At 41.6% G+C, this 19,330-nt stretch overlaps 1 protein-coding gene across 50 annotated transcripts in view; it reads right to left on the bottom strand.

Moving 5' to 3' along the window:
- ANK2 (ankyrin 2) overlaps positions 1 to 19,330 on the bottom strand; it is a 301,049-nt gene that overhangs the window by 64,648 nt on the left and 217,071 nt on the right. For 47 of the 50 annotated variants that reach the window (XM_071744070.1, XM_071744078.1, XM_071744086.1 and 44 more), the window contains 10 exons: positions 19,206 to 19,304; positions 18,009 to 18,206; positions 16,002 to 16,100; positions 15,141 to 15,239; positions 13,492 to 13,689; positions 12,161 to 12,259; positions 11,955 to 12,053; positions 9,269 to 9,367; positions 6,284 to 6,382; positions 946 to 1,018 (listed from right to left, as the gene is read on the bottom strand). In XM_071744070.1, the coding sequence (XP_071600171.1) occupies positions 946 to 1,018; positions 6,284 to 6,382; positions 9,269 to 9,367; positions 11,955 to 12,053; positions 12,161 to 12,259; positions 13,492 to 13,689; positions 15,141 to 15,239; positions 16,002 to 16,100; positions 18,009 to 18,206; positions 19,206 to 19,304 (1,162 nt within the window). The remainder of the gene's footprint in view (positions 1 to 945; positions 1,019 to 6,283; positions 6,383 to 9,268; positions 9,368 to 11,954; positions 12,054 to 12,160; positions 12,260 to 13,491; positions 13,690 to 15,140; positions 15,240 to 16,001; positions 16,101 to 18,008; positions 18,207 to 19,205; positions 19,305 to 19,330) is intronic. The other 3 variants (XM_071744110.1, XM_071744111.1, XM_071744076.1) reach the window with 1 other exon arrangement.

The following is a 19,330-nucleotide window of genomic DNA, read 5'->3' as shown; positions in this document are numbered from 1 at the left end:
CAAAACATAATACAAGCAATTTAGAAATGTGAATTCCATTAACTTCCATCACCATTTAGAGCCACAGGTTCTAAACCTCATCTCTGTAACCTGTGTTCCTAAATCTCTAGGACTTCTTGAAATCAGCCACTCTACAAATTTTATGTATGAAATAATAATCACCAGAATATGGCATATTAAAGATACTGTTATATTAATTACCACTGCCAAGAGTAAAAAAATATAGGAAATCCTTGCAAATGTGTATGTATGTATCAGATGCCACTGGGCTTTTTGAAAAGGATGTTTTTAAGATAGTTCTTTAATCCTGTGCTGAATAAAGCCACAGGACTTTATCAATCCCTCCAGAAGTTCCCAGAAATTTTCTTGGGACTTGGCTAAGTGGTACAACACATGCCTCATCTGTACATACCATAGACTCTGAAACCAAAGTGCCAAACTCATTAGGAGTTGTTATTTTATGTCATGCTGTTTGTATCTGTGAGTGGGTGTGCCAAAAGCTCCCTCAAGGGATCAGTCTCCTCACCTTCCCCTTATGTATCTACACAAATGTTTCCAATTAGGCAGAACTCCTAGCTCCATGGATCTGAAATAGGTGGCATCCATCCAGAAAATTCACTGCTCAAATTCCTCTTTGAGGGAGAGTCAAACCAAGCTTCGAGACAACTCTACATTTAATTTTTAAAATCTGAAGTCAGGAAATGCTCTCATTTGTTGAATTGATTCAGATAAGCTTCTCTGAAAAAGGTGTAGGGGTCCAGGATTTTGGTTTGGGTCAACTTTTGGCATCTTTATTCAAATGCCATGATGACTACATCATTAAAACAAGGCCAGAACTTCCAATCACTGCAAAATGAAGATGTCAAAGTACTTAAGCAGCTTTCTTGAATCTGTGTTACAGGTGACAGGAGTGATAAGGAGCAGGAACTTAGCAAAGGTACTCACCTTCTTCATCTGAAACATCCAGGACCTCAGTCATTGTCTCAGGTACATTTAGCTTGTGCTTCTCTGTTACAGTCTGCAGAGACAGAATCATCAAACCACAAATCAAACACCAAAAGAAAAAGTAAAGTTTACAACAGGATATTTTCAACAGCAACAGTAGTGGCATTTGCTGAGACATTTTATAACTTGTTTCCCTTTCCCCTAACTTTATTTTTCATCTTTATTCCAGAAGCTCCAGTGCTGCAGAAGGTAACATTTATTCTGGCAGAAAAACACCAAAAAAATAAAGATAATGAGCTGGTCAAAGGAATAAAAGAAAAGAAATTAAAGCTCTCAGCAAATTTATTTGTAAATGGTGCATGTAGAACAATTCAGCTCAATGTTTCCAAGACTATTTTAAAATGAATTAGGTAATGTCTACACAAGAGCTTCAGAAAGTTGTATGTGGCATATGGAAATTATTAAATGGTAAAGCATTTGGAAATGAAGTTATGAATGATGTGAAATTCTTAAACTAAGAAAAGATGTGAAGGATTTATGCAGATCACTTGAAACATTTCTTCCTACACCTCTCCCCCCCCATTTAAAAAAGTGGCTACACTGCATATTAATGATATTCTTTTCATAAATCATGTATATTCCCCTAAAACACTGGTACATCAGAAAAAATGTTATTTGAAGATTCTGATATATTTTGTGCACCTGAAAGCTTAAAATACTGAGATACAAGGCAAGTGTGGACTGAGGACTGCTGGGAGGGCACTCTAACTGCACACTGCAGAGTAACATCAGAAGAGCATTTTTTTTCATTTAATCTTATCTTAAAAAATGACATTCAGGAGGAAACAGAAGCTGTTTAGGTGTGCTGAGTTATAAGAATGGGGACAACCTCTTAGCACCCAGATACACAGGTGCTCAGGAAATAGATGAAGAACACAGTGAGAGGAATTTTAGGAAGTTCAAGGTGTGAGAAAGTTGCCTGCAGGAAACTCTTGGTTGTGTCACAATACAGGAGACAAAATGCCAAGGACTTAGAAAAGAGCAGGGCTCAGGACAGCATTAGTCACCAAAATAAAAATAAGTATTTCCCTGGCTCCACCCAGGCCTGCAGCCAGCCAGTCAGCTGAACTGGGGTGCTGGGGAGGGGAATCAGCACTTTAAGGTATGCAGGAGCAGATGTGCCCCTTTGGCACAGAGAGGAATGTCAGGAGGCCATGTGTCTGCTGAGACTCCCACTGAGGTCCCACTTCACTCCCTATCATGGACTCTATCTATCAAGCATAAATTCACATTACATGCAGAAGTGGTGAAAGAGCAAAGGATCTGAGGGATAATTAATGGCAGCCAAATCCTGAGTCCCTTGTGCAATATGCTTCTGGGGAAATGCCCATTGATACCAAGCAGTGAAGTCATGAGTTGGGTCTGTTGCACGCAACGTACTAGGTATTTCCTAAACCTGTTTTATACTTCTCTATTTCTAACCAAGTGACAAAGATAGCACTGTTTATTCTTCTAAGATGCTGCACTTTTACAAATAACATGGTCACCAGCAGTGTATTTACTCTGGAAATTTGTTTTAGAAGCCTGCTTTACATTTCTGAAATATATATATATATATATACTGTGACAGCAGATTTCAGTTCACCCTCTGTGCAAACTACAGTGTCCTTTGCTTCAAATGGCAATCCCAACCAGGCCCCCAAAATTCACTCTTATCCACTATGCACTCCTACCTTCTGTCTTTACCACTACAGCAGTAAGTTAATAAATACAACAGATTTTTTTTTTACAGAAAACCAATAATCACTGACACTGGGCTAAAGGAGCAAACCCAGGTGAAGAGGAATGTGTATTTTTCAAGAGAAGTGGAAAGCAGTGTATGTGAGTACCAATTTACTGGCCTTGTACTTGTAATTACCCCTGCAGTTGTATCTGCACAAAGGGGGCTGCAAATTCTCTATTGCCAGTTCCTGCCTTCCCCACACAAAGAAACTGAAAAGTTAGGGAGAAAAAAAAAAGGAGGAGGTGACCAGATTCTGAAGAAAGGGGAAAGAAGGGGCCTAGGAGTCACAAATGTTAGTTTTTGTACATCTGCTCTATGACCAAAATTTATGTAAGAAAACGTGGTTCCCAACCTTAGCTTCTGTAGAAAATCCACCATTTGATCAGAAAAGCAGAGGTGAAGGGATGCTACAGAACTTCAGTCCACAAGCCAGAGATACACATTGTGTGCTGACTTTGTGTTAACTTAGACCTGCCAACCCTGCTAACTAACATTTACCTATCATGATGCAAATTTACTCATAAATTAGGTTTTCACAAGGCCCTATATAGTAACAATCTGGTCTCTGACTGAGGCTCTCTGGCATTATTTATTTACAGAGATGTAATGCTACTGGATATACTTCCTGATTTTATATTCAGTCAGAGAAAATTATTACATAATTTAACAATTGAAATGAAGTTTGGAAAACAGAATCAAGAGTCCATGTATGCACACATGTCAGAAGAACAAAAAATCTGTAATTCTATCTCTAGAACACTGAACTTAGCATCAATCTTTCATTTTGCATCAGAATTCTACAACAGAAGTTGTGAGTTAATGTTTTTTAATGAACTTTTAAGATCATACTAGCCTTCTTTTTTTTTAATTGATAGGCACATTAAAAATATCAAATACTTCCAAATTTAAAATCCATCTCTAGCCCCATGAAGGGCATACTTTAAACCTGCTCAATGCATATTTCTCAAACTCCTTGTTTTTTAGTGCCACTGAAAATTCAATTAAGCATTCTGCTTCAGGCTTCTGTATTCAAGACTTTCATTGTAATGCCAGATTTTAATCTGGTGGCATAGAAAAATTCAGATATGTAATTCAGGTATAGAAACCTGTATGTACATCCAGTGATTACAGCAGTATACTGTAAACAACCCCAAAGCTCCTCATAAAGCCATCTGTCTACAGGAAGACTGTGCCTGTTCCTGTAGGTTCCCCAAAACCTAATTGCACAGTAAAACTTTGATAGTCTACCTTAATCTGATGTATTTCCAATTTATTTCTAATCTGTGAGTAAAAATCCATGTGCTTTATTCTCTGTAATGTTTTATATTCCTACAGCTCCACTAATAACACCACCATTTCAAGGAGGAGAAAAATCTATTGGAAGTTAGACCAAAGTCTTTGGCACTGGAGATCTTTTCCTCCTCTCAAACACCAGTGACTTGCATTTCAATAAAGCATCAGCCTCTCCAACATCCTCCATGCATCACTCAGCTACAACCTTAGAGAATGAAGTAGCTATGGTGACAACACCTTTTTTTTTCAGAGCTAAATGCTGTGTTCTAGTTTGGCAACACCAACCTCACCATCTGGAGAACTTTATTGCAGGGAGTGCATGTGAGTGCCTGTTATTTATCTCTCCTTTTTAGGACTTGTTCTAAATTATGTTCAATCAACATTCCCCACCACGAACAGCAACACCAGAGGTTTATATTCTATACATCCCTGAGGTGCAATATTCAGAGAAATCCATAGCAGAAAAATCTGCTGAATTTATGGAAGGATCCCAGCTGACTTTTAAAAGCAGTGCTTTGTACACAGACACAGTGCAAGATTTCAGATTTCTCTTATATGCAAGCATTAAAGGTCAACGATGCAAGTAAGGTTCAGTATTGGATTCAGTCCTAAACCCCAAGCATCTGGTATCTGGTAGGAAAAAATCCATTACCCTCAAAGTTTAAAGAAATACTTATCCAAAGTAAATAACTCAGAGGTCTCTTTTCACAGTGTAGTCCCTATTATTATAAAATATCTAATACTTACATATGACAAGGTACAAGACTCCTTAGTGCAACACAAGGTGTGATAGAAAGGGATTTACAGTTTATATCAGGCATAAAATAGAAAAAGTGTGCCAGGACACAGCACAGAGAACAGCAAAGGTACCATTAGAGGCTAAAAATCATACTTCTGAAAAGAGCTAAAGTTTCTTGAAAAATTTTACCTAGGTTTTATTTTCCTAAATCTCTGATTAGATCCATCTATGTTTATGTATGCACACGTGTGGTGTGCTATATGATGAAACAAGAACGTGAAATAAATAACAACAAAAACAATACAGTCTTTATTAAGAGACTTCTGGAATCACACTGGAATTCCCTGTCCAAACCTGAGTCAGTCTGATCTTTGCAAGTCATTAATAAATGATGGCTCACTCTATTTGTAACTTTAAGCCATGTTACTTCTATTCTATCCTCCTCAGTTAATATGACTGAGGAATTGCTGTCATTATGCGACAAAATCAAAATTACTTTTTCCCCATTTCTTTACAAGGGACTTCAGATTTCTTCCCTTCCTCTAATCTTCTCACTGAGTAGGCATCTTTTTAGTAATCTGTGGATTTTACAGCTCTGAGCTCCCAAATGACATCTACATCTGATAGGTTTTCTAGGCTGTCAATCTTTCTTGCATTGCAAAAAAAGAAAAAGCCTGACCTTTCAACAGTGTTTCAAGATAAAATGCACTACCAGAAATTTAAATTAATTCCTTAAATGACACACAATTTCTTATCTTCTCCCTTCCTACCTGCTAAAACATTTGTAGATGGGAGGTGAAAGTCTAAGAAGGGTAAACTCCCTCCCAGTATCTCAGAATGTATCAGTTTTTCCTGGTTTAAAGCAACAGTACCACCTCACACAAAGCATTCACAAACCCTGAAGTCAAAATACGGATACCAAGAGTGTGGAGGAGTTGAGAGGACTGGGACATAAGGAAAGATTACTTCATATTTTGGAAAAACAGGATTTATTTGAACTGAAAGTGATTTGGGTAAAAAGATGATTGATGTGGTTCAGAGCCATCTAGTGAGCACTGTGTCTGGCACACTCCAAATGCTAAGAAGCTTGCTGGGGTGTGCTGCAAGTGTTGAGCCTCAGGAGGTGTCAAAAGTGTGGAAAGGAGAGGTGAAAAGAGAAGCAGGATGGGATCTAAACAACTATGTACAAACTTCTGGAAAGTTTGGGTTTGCAGCTTGCACCCATAGCTAGAACAAAGTTTTTCTCTGCTTTTGAATAGTTGTTTTCCATCTGTATGCACACAGATTTTGCTGCCTAGCTCAGTGAAGCCTGCTGTGCTGCACACACTCCCCCATGCTTAACAGATAAGCTGAAAGCATTTGTAGTGCTTTTGCAAAAAATCCAACAGAAAGGGGGGAGGGGGGGGGGACTAAAACCAGAAAAGAAACCAAGGAAGAGAGGTACAACGGAGAGCCTGAGGGAGGAAGAGAAAGACAACATTCTGCATAAAGAAGAGAGAGGATTGAATGCATCTGCAACTCACAGTTGTGGTGGTGGTAATCTCCTCTGTTACAACCTTCAGTGTATCCACCACGGAGATGTATCCCAGCCGCCTGGCGATGGCTAAGGCAGTGTTACCATTCTGGAGAGAAGAGAGAGCAGGGGAGAGAGAGAGAGAACGATGAGAGGGAGGATTGTGATGTGAACCAATGAGATCACTCCCAGCACGGCATGAGCCAGCATTTCCATCCAAAACAAGGCACAGCCTAGGAAAATCACCGTTTGTTTTTTTTTGTTTTTTTTTTACCCTTACATCTGACTCTGTCTTTGTAACTTCTTTAAGACTATAGCCCTGATTGCCATGGCAACACAACACACATCTGCCTGCTATTCCAAACGAAAATGTGCTGTATGGTTTAACCCTTCAGTGCTCGTATTTCACGACACAGAAGCTCATGTTTTATTTTGCATGAACAGCTCTGCATCAGAAATGCTCTTATAAAAAAAAAAAAAAAAAGGATTAGAAAATGTTACAGTTTCACATCCAGTTGGAACTGTTGAATCTTTATCAGGTACAATTCCCTCGTTGAGGGTACAAGATTACAGCTGTATTGTCTGCATGCATTTCTATTCCTTCTTAAAACAAAAAAAAAGTAAAAGAACACAAAAGGTAATGATTTAACAAACACAAAAGCAACCTAAACAAGCCTTGGGGTGGGAAATTAATCTGCATTTATGACAGTCTATTTGCAGTTTAAAATGAAATTTGATGCTAATTTACTAAGTGTTTGGGCCTATTCACCTCCCCTTCATCACCTGAAACTTTGGCAGTCTGCTGTCCCCATGTCACTCAGCTTGGGGAGGGGAGAAAGGGACGTGTTTGATGATTCTTTGCAAATTGCTCCCAGCAGAACTGTTTTATGTTACCTTGCACTGAACCAAAGGACAACACACTGGGGGAACCACAGAAAGATGCTAAACCTCCCTTTGCACTGAAATGCTTTCTCTTGTGGCACTGTGATGCAGGATATCAGCCTGAAGGCTTCTGTACTTCAGTATTGGCTTTAGTTATCTATAATTTAAGTTCTTCTGTGTTAGTCTAGCTCAGAGACCCTGAAGCAGTGCAGTGTTTGTGGATTAGCAGCATGAAATGGATAGATTGGCATCTTCACAGCACAAATTATTTGACTATCACTTGCACATTAGCTGCTCATGTCCCATTCCATATCCTACTGCCAGATGTCTGAGGTTGAAATTCTCCCTTATCTCAAGCTAGATATTATTCTGTGAGGACAAGGAGAGAAAGCATGCAGCAAAGACACATCCTGGAGACCCTGCTTGGCTTTGAGTTAGATTTGGCCATGCCAGCCCCAACACAAGGGCTGAAAGAGACCTATGTTCAGTTCTGGTTACTGTGTTCAGCTCTGGGTCCCTCACTACAAGACACTGAGATGCTGGAAGGAATTCAGAGAACTTCACCAGCTTGGTCTGGAGAAAAAGTTCTGTGAGGAGAGGCTGAGGGAATCAGAATTGCTTACCCTGGAAAAGAGAAGGTTGAGAGGAAACATTATTACTCTCTACAGCTGCCTGAAAGGAGGTTGTAGGGAGGTGGGTGCTGGCCTCTTCTCCCAAGTGAATAATGATAGGACTAGAAGAAATGGCCTGAAGTTGCACGAGGGGAGGTTGAGCCTAGATACCAGGAAGAAATTCTTTACTGAGAGAGTAGCTAGGGATTGGAATGGGCTGCCCAGGGAGGTGGTGGAGTCTCCATCCCTGGAGATATTTTAAAACTGTATAGATGAGGCACTTCAGGACATGCTCTGGTGGGTGACACAGATACTGATAAATACATTTTATCTGGGGAGGATACTGAGAGTTGGATGCAGTGATCTTAGAGGTCTTTTCCAACTGTTACTATTCTGTAATTCTGTGGTTTGGTTGGCTGTGCCCAATAGCAGTGCCTCCAGCCCCAGAAGCTGACTGCAATGGTCTCTTGCTTGACCATCTGGTATTTTGGATAACTTCACAAATTATTCAGTGTGAACGTTCTGGGACCAAAGAGGGAGCCAGTGCTGCTTTAAGCACGCACAATAGAAAGACATGGAAACCAGATCCACTCTGGGGAATGACACGAGTTTTGGACATTCTGGCTGCATGTTAAAGATTACCCAATTAGAGGTGACTAATAACAACATCAACTTGAAAGAGGACAGTTGTATTCCTGGCTGACTGCAGAGAAGGAGCTGTGCCAGAGGTTACTGACGGTCTTTGAGGAGGCATTAACACCAGTGAACACAGAACCTGAAACACATCCAGTGAATCATAAAAGAATTTGGGTTGGAAGGGACCTCTCCAGGTCACCCAGTCCAACCCCTGCAGTATCAGGGACACCTCACCCAGATCAGGTTGCTCAGAGCCTCCTCAAGCCTCACCTTGAACATCTCCAGGGATGAGGCCTCAACCCCCTCCCTGGGCAACCCGGGCCATGGTTCCACTGCCCTCATGGGACAGAACTTGTTCCTGACATCCAGTCTAAATCTGCTCTTAATTTAAAGCCTCTCCCTTGTCCTATCACTCCAGGCCCTTGCAAACAGTCCCTCTCCAGCCTTCCTGTAGGCCCCCTTCAGGTACTGCAAGGTACAGAGATTTGGGTCTAAATCTTCATAAAACCCCAGGTTCTGATTTCCCCATATTTTTATGGAAAAATCCTTCTTGATCTATCAATTTACAGAGGGAAGTGTTGAGGCAGAGGGCAAGTGAACCAGCACAGCACAGACAGCTGTGGCCAGCCTGATCCTGCAGCTCAGGAATCAGTTTCCCCAGCTCACACTTAGCTTAGTGAACAATGGTTAGACCTGATTGGAACTATCTTAAGAGGACAAGGAGAAGGAATGGAAGTTACATTTACACATCTGACAACCAGCTGCACGAGGAATTCTTTCAGCAAAACAAAGGCTTGCTCTCAAGCCTTAAGAAAGGAAAGACCTGTCCAGGGAGACAAATTCTCTCTGGCACTTCAGAGACTTACAGTGGTGATGGCATTGGGCTTGGCTCCATGCTGGAGAAGGACATTAATGATGTGAGTGTGGCCTTGCTGAGCAGCTTGGTGAAGAGGGGTGTACCCATTCTGTTGTCCACGGTGGTCACAACACAAACAAACAAAGAAAGAACAAAAACCACCAGCAATTAGATGAGACACTTCACTTTGCTTCCTTCTGCTCCCTCCGAGATATTTCAAAAAGGAATTATGCCACTAATTGACCCAAAGATAATAAATCTTCTGTAACAATAATAGTCCTTCAGCAGATTAATGAAAAGATAATGGAAGATAATATTTTTATCCAGAAATCATCTTTCATCTCACAATTTAAGAAAGCTCTCAAAGAGAGATAATTCCTCGTTTCCTAAATCAGAGGGAGGAACAATGAGGAACAGTAAAGTGGTACACTAAGAACACAGAATCACAGCCCAGAGAGAGAACATTTTTGTTCCTGTCACATATTAATTTTCTATAGAAAAGTGCAAAGATTTGCTTTTAAAATATTCGAGCCAATTAAAAAAATATATAATGTGATTTGAAACTATTTGCTTTTAAAAAGGGCTAAGAACATATACCTATTAAAATTTAAATGAATTTTAGCTTTACTTTGCCTTCAAAAGGCTTCACCAAGCTGTAATTACATTAAAAAATATGTACACAAAGTCTGTATAAATCACCACTATTAACACTCCAGTGATTCATTCTAATGTTACACAATAAAGGAACATAACCAAAATGTACTTCAGCTAGTTGATCTGAGATGGCATTGTGTAAGACCAGTCAGGCAATTGATTTACAAAATTATTTGTGATTGGCTTTGAAAGCAAGCAGAGAATAAACTGGGAGAAAACACAAGGTTGATCTCACTGTACAGTTACACAAAGCCCAGGGGCAGGTTCTGAAAGACACTCTGGAGAGTTCTCTCTTTTTGCAAAAGAATAGATGCAAGTAATGTTTAATTCTACTGATTAAACAGTGCTAGTTCAGAACTGGTTCAGTTCCTGTATTTACAGTATGCATACATGGACTGCTAAGAAATCGAGGGAGGGTTTTATTATAGGTTGTAGTGTAAAGTAAATTTGTGATCTTTACTGAAGTGCTAGTGCAGTCCTTCAAAAAGAGAATTCAGACTCAAATTTTTTCCCTTGAGATGGCACAGAGCATCATGCAGGTTTTCTCCAGTTAAAGACCAAGCTGTAATAGAAGTCACTTAGCTTTTCACATGACTATCCTGAATCCAGCCAGGGGAAGTTTGCTTTTTAAACTGAGTCCACATTACCAGTTGACAGACTGCCAGTATTTTTATTGGTCCCTAGGTGTGAGATTTTGTTTGTACTCTCATACAAACGTGCTGACTTTAATGAAATTACTCTCAGTAAGTGGAAGACTTGGAAAAATGGCATCAGAATCTGGCCCAGTGGCCCCATAGACACAGAGTGGGACATAATCCTACAGACATAAGTATGTCTGTCCCTTTAGCTGGCCTCCAAATATCTCAGCTGAATGTCTTGGCAGCTATCGTTTGGATCCTGCCAGTGTCTGCTTTATTAATTCTTATCAGCTGTTTTTCTAGGAGTGTTGTCTGTTCTTTTGGAATCCCTGGGTTTTGCCCATTGATTTGGGGTGATCTCATGAGGGATGGGCCAGCATCTTTTATTTATTTACTTTGCTGTTTCTTACCACACTTGAGCTGTGACCACTGTGATGAAATAGTGCTATCTGGTGAAATGAACCCATCCTCATAGGTCACAGCTGGGGACAGAGCTGGCCAGAGGGAGCACAAGTCTGCTTTTTGGACTGGACCTTACATTTACTAAGTATGTCACTAGAAACAGCAATGTACATCTTCACACTGATCCCCAGACATCCAGTCTGAAGCTAGCAGCCAGCTATTGCCTGAAGCCAGCTTGTCCTAAGCTGAAGCTCCTGAGTTAGCTTTCTCTTTCTGATAAGGGTGATGTGATGATATCTGGGATGTGACATACTGTTGCTATCACCAGAACCTCCCAGTGCACACTCAGGACACGGACAATTCTTGCTACAAAAGGTATCACATTCAGCTGCTGTGCCTGACAGTTTACACCAGAAGAAACTGATGAAGTCAGTGGATTTCATTCAGATGCTGGCTATTGGCAGTCAGGTCTATTTCAGTGTAACAGCATACCCAGATTCCCCTGAAACAAAAACAAACCTGCACTTGCTCACCACAGCTGCTTCCTCTCCCCAAGTCATACCACCCACGCTTTGATCAGCACTAATTCTTCCCACTCTTTTCCCAGCAGTTTGGAGAAAACCTGGAATCCCCCTCCAAAGTGTCTGAATTGTTATTTAGTAGTTTGGCAGCACACTGGTATTATACTGGTGTGAACCACGTGTAAATGAGATCAGAAAAAAGCTTCTATTTGTTAGTTTGCAAGTAAAAAGAAAAAGGAAAGAAAAAGAAAGGAAATTGATTCTCTATCCCTTTCTTTCATCATCTGACTTTTCTTTTGTGCACACCCCATAAGGAGATGTAGCAGAAAGAAGGCATTCCACTGGAGCCACAAATCACCCTGTGCTGACATCTACCATGTAATAATTAGTTTCCAGTTGAAAAGGCACCATGGTATGAATTCCAAGAGCTTGGTTACCAAGTTCATAATAAAGAGCAAAAGCAAGCAACAAAAAAAATTACCTTTGTTTTAGCATTGACATTTGCTCCCTGCTTGAGAAGAAAATTCACCATTTTGATGTTTCCATAGTGACACGCCACAATTAAAGGTGTATAACCAAGCTACAACAAGAGAACAAAGAAGTAAAACTGCAAGCTCAGTGGAACATTCCTTGTACAGTGGCAGGATCCTTTGGAACACTGGAGAGGGCAGCCACTCCATGATTTACCTTTGTCTGTGCATCCTGGTTTGCACCATGTTTTGTGAGTATTTCAGCCACAGTCACTTTATCCTCTTGAGCAGCAAGGTGCAAGGATGTCAGTCCAGTCTGGAGTTGGAATATAGAAAATAAATAGATACAAGTAAGGATAAAAACCTACTTTATGTGAAGAAAGAAATTTTGACTTTGCTCCTTTCTCAGCTTTAAAACATAGAGAGATCCTAACTATAGCTTCAAAGTCTGAGTGTTGTTTGGTTTTTTTAAACCAAGAAGAGTTGTTGATTCTCCTGTTCTGGCTGACAAACGGCTCCAAAGCAATTACATCAGCACAAGCCACAGAGCAAAACTTTCAGGCATCAATGATCACACTTGGATTTTATACAAAAATGTCACTTGGGAAGCTGAGGAGCCCATTAATAAATGAGGGAAGCACATTCTCTGTGCTTCCCACTCCTCAGGCAGGAAAGGGAACCTTGACAGCTGCCGGCACGAGTCAGAATGAAGAAAATAACTCCAGAAATAGATCCCATTCAAGGATGCCAAGGAAATGGATGCAGCCTTTAACTAAAAGCTCACTGTAATCATGCTCACAGTGAACAAGGCAGGGAACAAATTTTGTAAGAGAAATGAGAATCACCTTGTTTTCCATTTAATACCATTAATGCCAGACAACAAGAAACTTGAGCCTTCTGCTTTCATTTGCATAAACAAAAGCTGCAGGGTTTTAACTTTAAGTAAATAAGACTCAAATATATGGCTAGGTAAATCTGGTGACCTAGGAAGATCTAAAGTAATGGGGGTTTTTTTAGGAACTTCTTTTCTATGAAAGTAGTGTCATATATAATCATTTAAAAAATTAAAAAAAAAAAACAAAATGGAAAGGTCCTCCATAGGATTTTTCTCACTCACTACTCTTCTAATAATGTTGTTTTGTTATTTGCCAGACATAGTCATTTTTTTCCACTTGGAAAGAGGAATGAAGGGTAAATTTATGAAGAAAATCTGGCAACAGCACTGAACTCTTTTAGACTGTAGCTCTCAGGTTTCTGATACATTGTTAAATCCACCGGTAGACCCAAAGAACTGTAACATTTCACATTCTTTCTTCACACCTAATATATAACTTCAGGAGCAAAACACCTGAGAGATGGCAAAGTTGCAGCACAACAAGAATACTGCAGTCTTGCTTCCTGAATGTTGTCACTCCTGCAGTCTCACAAACATGGATATAAGGAAGTGAAGCTGAGAATTCCCAGCAATGTGACATCATTCCTACACTGCACTTGGCATCTTACTGGATACTCCCACCCACAGTACTTTTGTCTCTGGTTGTGAATTACCTTTGTTGCCACATGGATATTGGATCCTTTCTCCAAAAGCAAGGTCACCATGTCAGTGTGACCTTCTTGGGAGGCCAAATGAAGTGGGGTGACTCCTTGCTTGGTCAAAATGTTGGTCTCAGCCCCGTAGTTCAATAGAGTAGTGGCAATCTGCATCTGATTTTTCTTGGCAGCAATATGCAGAGGGGTGTATCCATTCTAGCACCAGTCAGGAAACAGAATAAGAATAAAGTTAACACAACAACCATGTAAGACTAAGAACTCAGACACTACAAAGCAATAATATTTTATATTACCCCTTACTTCTAGAGATGAGAGTTCATTAAATTTTCAAGGCCAGACATGTTCCACATGGCCCTGCTGTTGTCTTGCTTTTTCCATCTGTTATTTTTGCCATCTAAACTAGAACAAAGCCAGCCCTTGCTAGGGGGGCTGGACTGTTCAGCTGATACCCTCAAACGATCCCAAGTTTGGCATCTGCATTTTGAATAACCCATGTTGTGAGTATTCACTTTTGACTGGTGAGTGACATTCCCCATGATGGGTGCACACACTGCATTTTGCTTTCTCAGAGTGTGTGGGTAGAGCTGCATTTACACATGGAATTCTGATACATGTGTCAGTCACAGAAACAGCAATAGGGAGGGATGTTTTTCTGAACAAATGAACCAGTTAAGCAGAGCAGAGCAACATTGATGGTGCTTTCTGGAAATAAGACAACCTGTAGATCTTGATGTCTTTACAATGCACTGTGGGAAGAAAATTCTGGGTTTCAGCAGACAGTCCCCATGGAGATGTTTGGTTGGTTGATTTGTGTTTTGTTCTTTTTTAACAGGAGCTTTACCAAACCATCCCACACGGCTGTAGCCTTTGCTGCTCCCCACGCAATGGAAACAGCATCTTGGATACAATTCCTTCACAGACAGGTCTCATTTTTTGGCAGCACACTCTGACATCACCACCAAATTGCTCCTTCTTTTCCCCTTTCCACAGTCCTTGCCTTGCCTAACAGTGGCACCATGGCACTGTTCCTAACCCTGGGATGAATCCTCCATATGTGTGCACAGGATATTCACATGGTTTCTAACATTACACAATACTAAAGTGACTTCCAGCCATGACTGAGGATCATAAAATGGCCCAAACGGCATACATACATATATATATATGTATATATATATATATATATATACATATACACATACACACACGTACATGTTTCTTTTTCAGTGGCGGTTAACAAGACCCCTATGCTAAATTGTACACAAGGGATAAATATCACTTTGTAAAGTTTTAAGTCTCAGCTCGACAGGGCTCTGAGACATCTCATATACACTATATTATCACCTAGAATGGTCGGACCAGACGATCCTTGAGGTCCCTTCCAACCCGACATTCCACGCTCCTAAACCGCCGGTCACAAGCCCCCTCTGTAAACCTCACACAACCTCCTTCTCACAGCTCCCGCACTCTCCTCCGGGAGAAAAATCCCCAGCGCCTGACTGCCCGGCCCGGCCCGCCCACACCTCTGGCGATTATTTTATTGTTTTATTCATTATTTTCCTCATGATTTCCTTCCCTTCCGCCTGGGAGCCCCTGAGGAGAAAGGAAAAAGGGCGGGAGGAGCAGGGTGTAGGGGGGGAGCTCACCTTGGCGGTCGCGTGCGGCGAGGCGCCCTTCTCCAGCAGCAGCAGCGCCACCTTCTGGTTGTCGTAGTGCGCGGCCACGTGCAGGGGGGTGAGGCCGTTCTGTAAGGGGCGGTTACGGCGTTAGGGCGGGCGCGAGGAGGGGGCGGCTGAGGGGGCGCGCGGCGGGAGCCGTTAGTGCGTGAGGTAACGGGCGCTGAGGAGAGGCTGCGGGACACCGACCCTCCCCACACACAGCCCGTTCGGCGGGGAAAAAGCGAAGGAGGAAAAAGGGGGGTTTAGAGCAATTCCCACGGCGTGGAGGGGAAAGCGGGCCTCACCCCCCTGTTTATCGCGCTGGATTTGGGCGGTACGGGCAGGCTCATGGAGATGGCGCTTTGAGAGAGCTTCCTGATAGGGACCCAAACCCCGTGCTCTTCGTTTAAGCAACTAGCTCGAATGACTAGAGCACTCTGGGCTTTCTGTCAGCCAGGTTTCTGCTTGACAAAGTTTCTGCTTTGGAGACCAACGACAGAAAATGGGGAGATTGAGGCTGTGTCACAGCCAGCCACCTCGGATTCCTAACCGGTGAGGTAATGCCCATGAGTGCTGAGAAGGACAGGCAGACCCCCGTTAGAATGAACTCATGATGTAACTTGCTGTTGCACCTTTGGGTCCAATTCAAAATATCTTTGACATTCTGTCCTCTCTAGATCTTATGAGGATTATGATATCATAAGTGCACAACTAGTGCACAAAACCATCACCCTTGGGGGAAAGCCACAACTGACATGCAAAAGCAGCTGCAGCCTCCTTCCATGCACACATTTCTCACAGTTCTTTGCTAAGGAAGGCTCCAGAACATTTTTTCTTTCTCACCAGTACCTTGCCAGCTGAATCAGGAGAGGCACGACGCTGCAGCAGGAGTTTTGCTACTTCCAGGCTCCCGTATTTGGCCGCCACATGCAAAGGTGTGAATCCCTTCTGCAAAATTCCAGGAGACAAAAAGCAGATGCTTGTATTACAGACCACACTGACATCTCTCTTTCAAGAACCATGTATTAAGAGTTTACACTTCAGACTATATCCTGTCTCCCAGTATCAACAGCCATACCTAGGAAGAGCATTATCTCTTAGAAGCACTTTGGGAAGGATTCTTTCCTATATATGTGCTCTCAGGCTAGCAGACATTTTATGTGACACAGGCTCTACCTAGCAAAAGACACTGTGTTGTGTGGGCAATAAAGGCACTTGTTCAAATTTCTACTCCAAAGCAGCTGCACTTTTCAAGTTGCTGATGAAAGCTTCAGAAATATTTCCTGTATCAATTGTTGCCAGTAACAATGAAACAGCAACTGAATTCAGTGAGAAAACTCCAAACTTTGCATTCCTCCTTTGGACCTTGCTGAAGAAGGATTTCTTTCTGGACTTTTGTATTCAGGCAGTCATTAAATGCTTCTGCTGCCTCTGAACTGCAGTCATACCTGATTCAATGGCAGTACTTTTGGAAACCACATTGTGGCAAGACTAAAAATCCTGTCTTTTTAAAGAAGTCCTTTTCTCTTTAATAATGCTTGTCAGTACAGCACAGGTGTAAGGTGTGTGTCAAACTAACACACTCTCCATATCCTTTTAATTAAAAAAAAATATGTTGAAATAGAAAAATCATGGATGCAAGACAGCAGGTGGCAGACTGCACCACTGCCCTCAAAGAAATTTCAGGGAGCTACAGTGACCTATTTGCCTGACACGTAAGTGATGTGTAAAATTTATTATCATTATCATCATGTTCCACTAATTCCATCTCAAAATGAATTTACGTCAGGGAATCTCAAACATTTCCAGTTCACTAATCACAGGTTTGTAGAGAGATTATCTTGTGGACTACATGTTCATAATTATAGAATGCTCCTGCAGTACTAAAGCAATATGGGAAATGAGGAAAGTATTTGGTGTATTTTTAGCCATTTTAATGTGATCTAACAGCTGGAGAAAAGGAGAACAGCAAGTGTTCCAGTAATCCGTGGATCATAATTTGAAAATTGCTGGTTTAGTCTTCTAAACCCTGGAAGACACCCCACTGCTCAGAAATATGTTTTAAGCCCTAGCTGTAAAAAAAAAAAAAAAAAAAAAAAATCTGTACTTTTTAAAGAACCAAAACAATAGCAAGAATTAAGTGATTCTCTATCACATGTGATAAATTTGGAAAAGACATCTTGGCACATAATTCTGCTGACAGCTATGTACTTTCTTACATGTTCATCACTCCATTAGGAATCCACTGATAAACATTTTTTGCTAACAAAGCAATGATTCTGGAGACCATTTCTTTCATAAATCCAGACAAAATGGCCTATTTTGTCATATGACACCTCATTTCTAGAACCCCTGAAAATAGATTCAGCATTAGATGCAACTGGACAGATGCTGAATTCTATGTTTTAAGGAACATTCATTTCTGCTAGCATAGACCAGAATTATTTTATATTTATATAAACAAGGTAGTGAAGAATAAGCAGGCCTGTTCATAAGGAAAACTTTGTCATCATCCCCTTTTCTTTTTTGAAAATGTTGGCCAAAAAAGCCCTACCCATAATGCAACAGGAAAGAGAAACAAGGATTTTGTGTAGCTTCTCAATCTGTTGGGACCATGTACTTATCATGACCTCCATTTGTCTCCAGTGGGAACCAAACTCCCAACCTCAGTTGACACCACAATATGTCAAAATTTGATTAACTTCTGATCCATTACTTCAGTCACTGGATCCCTGGTGATTACGAAGAACAAAACAAAAGACCCAAAGCAGTTCAGTTTCTCAGGGTGCGAGTACATTCCTAAAGGAAGGGCTGGCAGGCACTGCTGGAATAGAGAGGCAAAGCACTTTGTCTTACTTTGGTGGACATGGAGTGCGAGGCACCTGCCTCTAGGAGGACTGAGGCGACATCCACTTGTCCCTCTCTGGCAGAGATGTGCAGGGGGGTGTAGCCATTGGTTGTCGCGGCATCGGGGTGGGCCATGTGCTGCAGCAGGAGCTGGACGATCTCTGTTTTCCCCAGGCGAGAAGCAATGTGCAGTGGGGTCTGTTCTTCCTACAACTCAAATCGAGCAGATCATCAGAACCACCTTGAACACTGCTCTGCTCGATCCCAACACATCTATCGATGCACTGGTCTTGCAAAAATCATGGCAAGCAATAGTACCAAAAAAAGGGAGTAATGGAGGACTTGCAGGGTAATCTTTGCGTTTGTCTTATTAGAAAAGAAAGAGCTATGAGGAAAAACATCACTGTGGGCATTGCTGCTTTTCATGTTTTGTTTTACAACAGCTGTACCTTGCTCTACAAACAGAACCTCTGCTGTTTGGTTGTAGGACATGGCTGTGCACCTTCTTGCTCAGATAGAAGGCTATTGCTGCTCTGAGTCAGGCACACTGTGCTGGGTATAGCCAGGAGGGAGTTAATTTTCATCACAGCAGCCCCTTTGTTGCCCTCTTTTAGATTTCTGACCCAGACAGTGCTGATAACACACCAGTGTTGCAGCTATTGCTGAGCAGTGCTTACCCAGCACAGAGGTTGGGAGGGGATCCAGGCAGGACAGCTGCCCTGGATTCACTGCAGATCCATACCATGTAACGTCACACTCAGCAACAAAACTAGGAGGGGAGTTTTCCAAATGAGCTGTTGCTGGGAGACTGGCTGGGCATCAGCCTGCTTCTGGGAGGTGGTGAGTGACTGACTTTACATTGCTTTTGGGTCCCAGGAGGGGCTGGGTTTGTGTTTGTGTTTTTTTCTTTCTCCCTCGCCTACTTAATTGAATTTATCTCATCCCAAGAGATTTTCTTGCTTTCACCCTTCCAGTTCTCTCCCTCACCCTGCTGTGGGGGCAGTAAGTGAAGAACTGATAAGGACTGAGCTGATGGCCAGGGTCAGCTCACCACACATATTCTCTCTGGAAGATCTTTGCAGAAATTGGATATTGTTTTCAAAATTGGTTTTAGGTGTGCTTATTATTAAATCAACAGAGTAAATAAAAAGTGAAAGTGAATTCTGAGTAAGAGAAAACAAAACACATTGTAAGCACAACACCTACCCTGGCTCGGGCATCAACCAGGGCCCCGTTCCTCAGGAGGCAGCGAACTACTTCCACCTGCCCAGCACGTGCTGCCATGTGCAATGCAGTTTCTCCACGCTGCAGAAAAGCAAAAGTGTTTCAGT

Source organism: Heliangelus exortis, chromosome 4 (assembly GCF_036169615.1).
Source record: "Heliangelus exortis chromosome 4, bHelExo1.hap1, whole genome shotgun sequence".
NCBI classification, from domain to species: domain Eukaryota; kingdom Metazoa; phylum Chordata; class Aves; order Apodiformes; family Trochilidae; genus Heliangelus; species Heliangelus exortis.
This window is presented reverse-complemented; position numbering and strand designations above follow the sequence as displayed.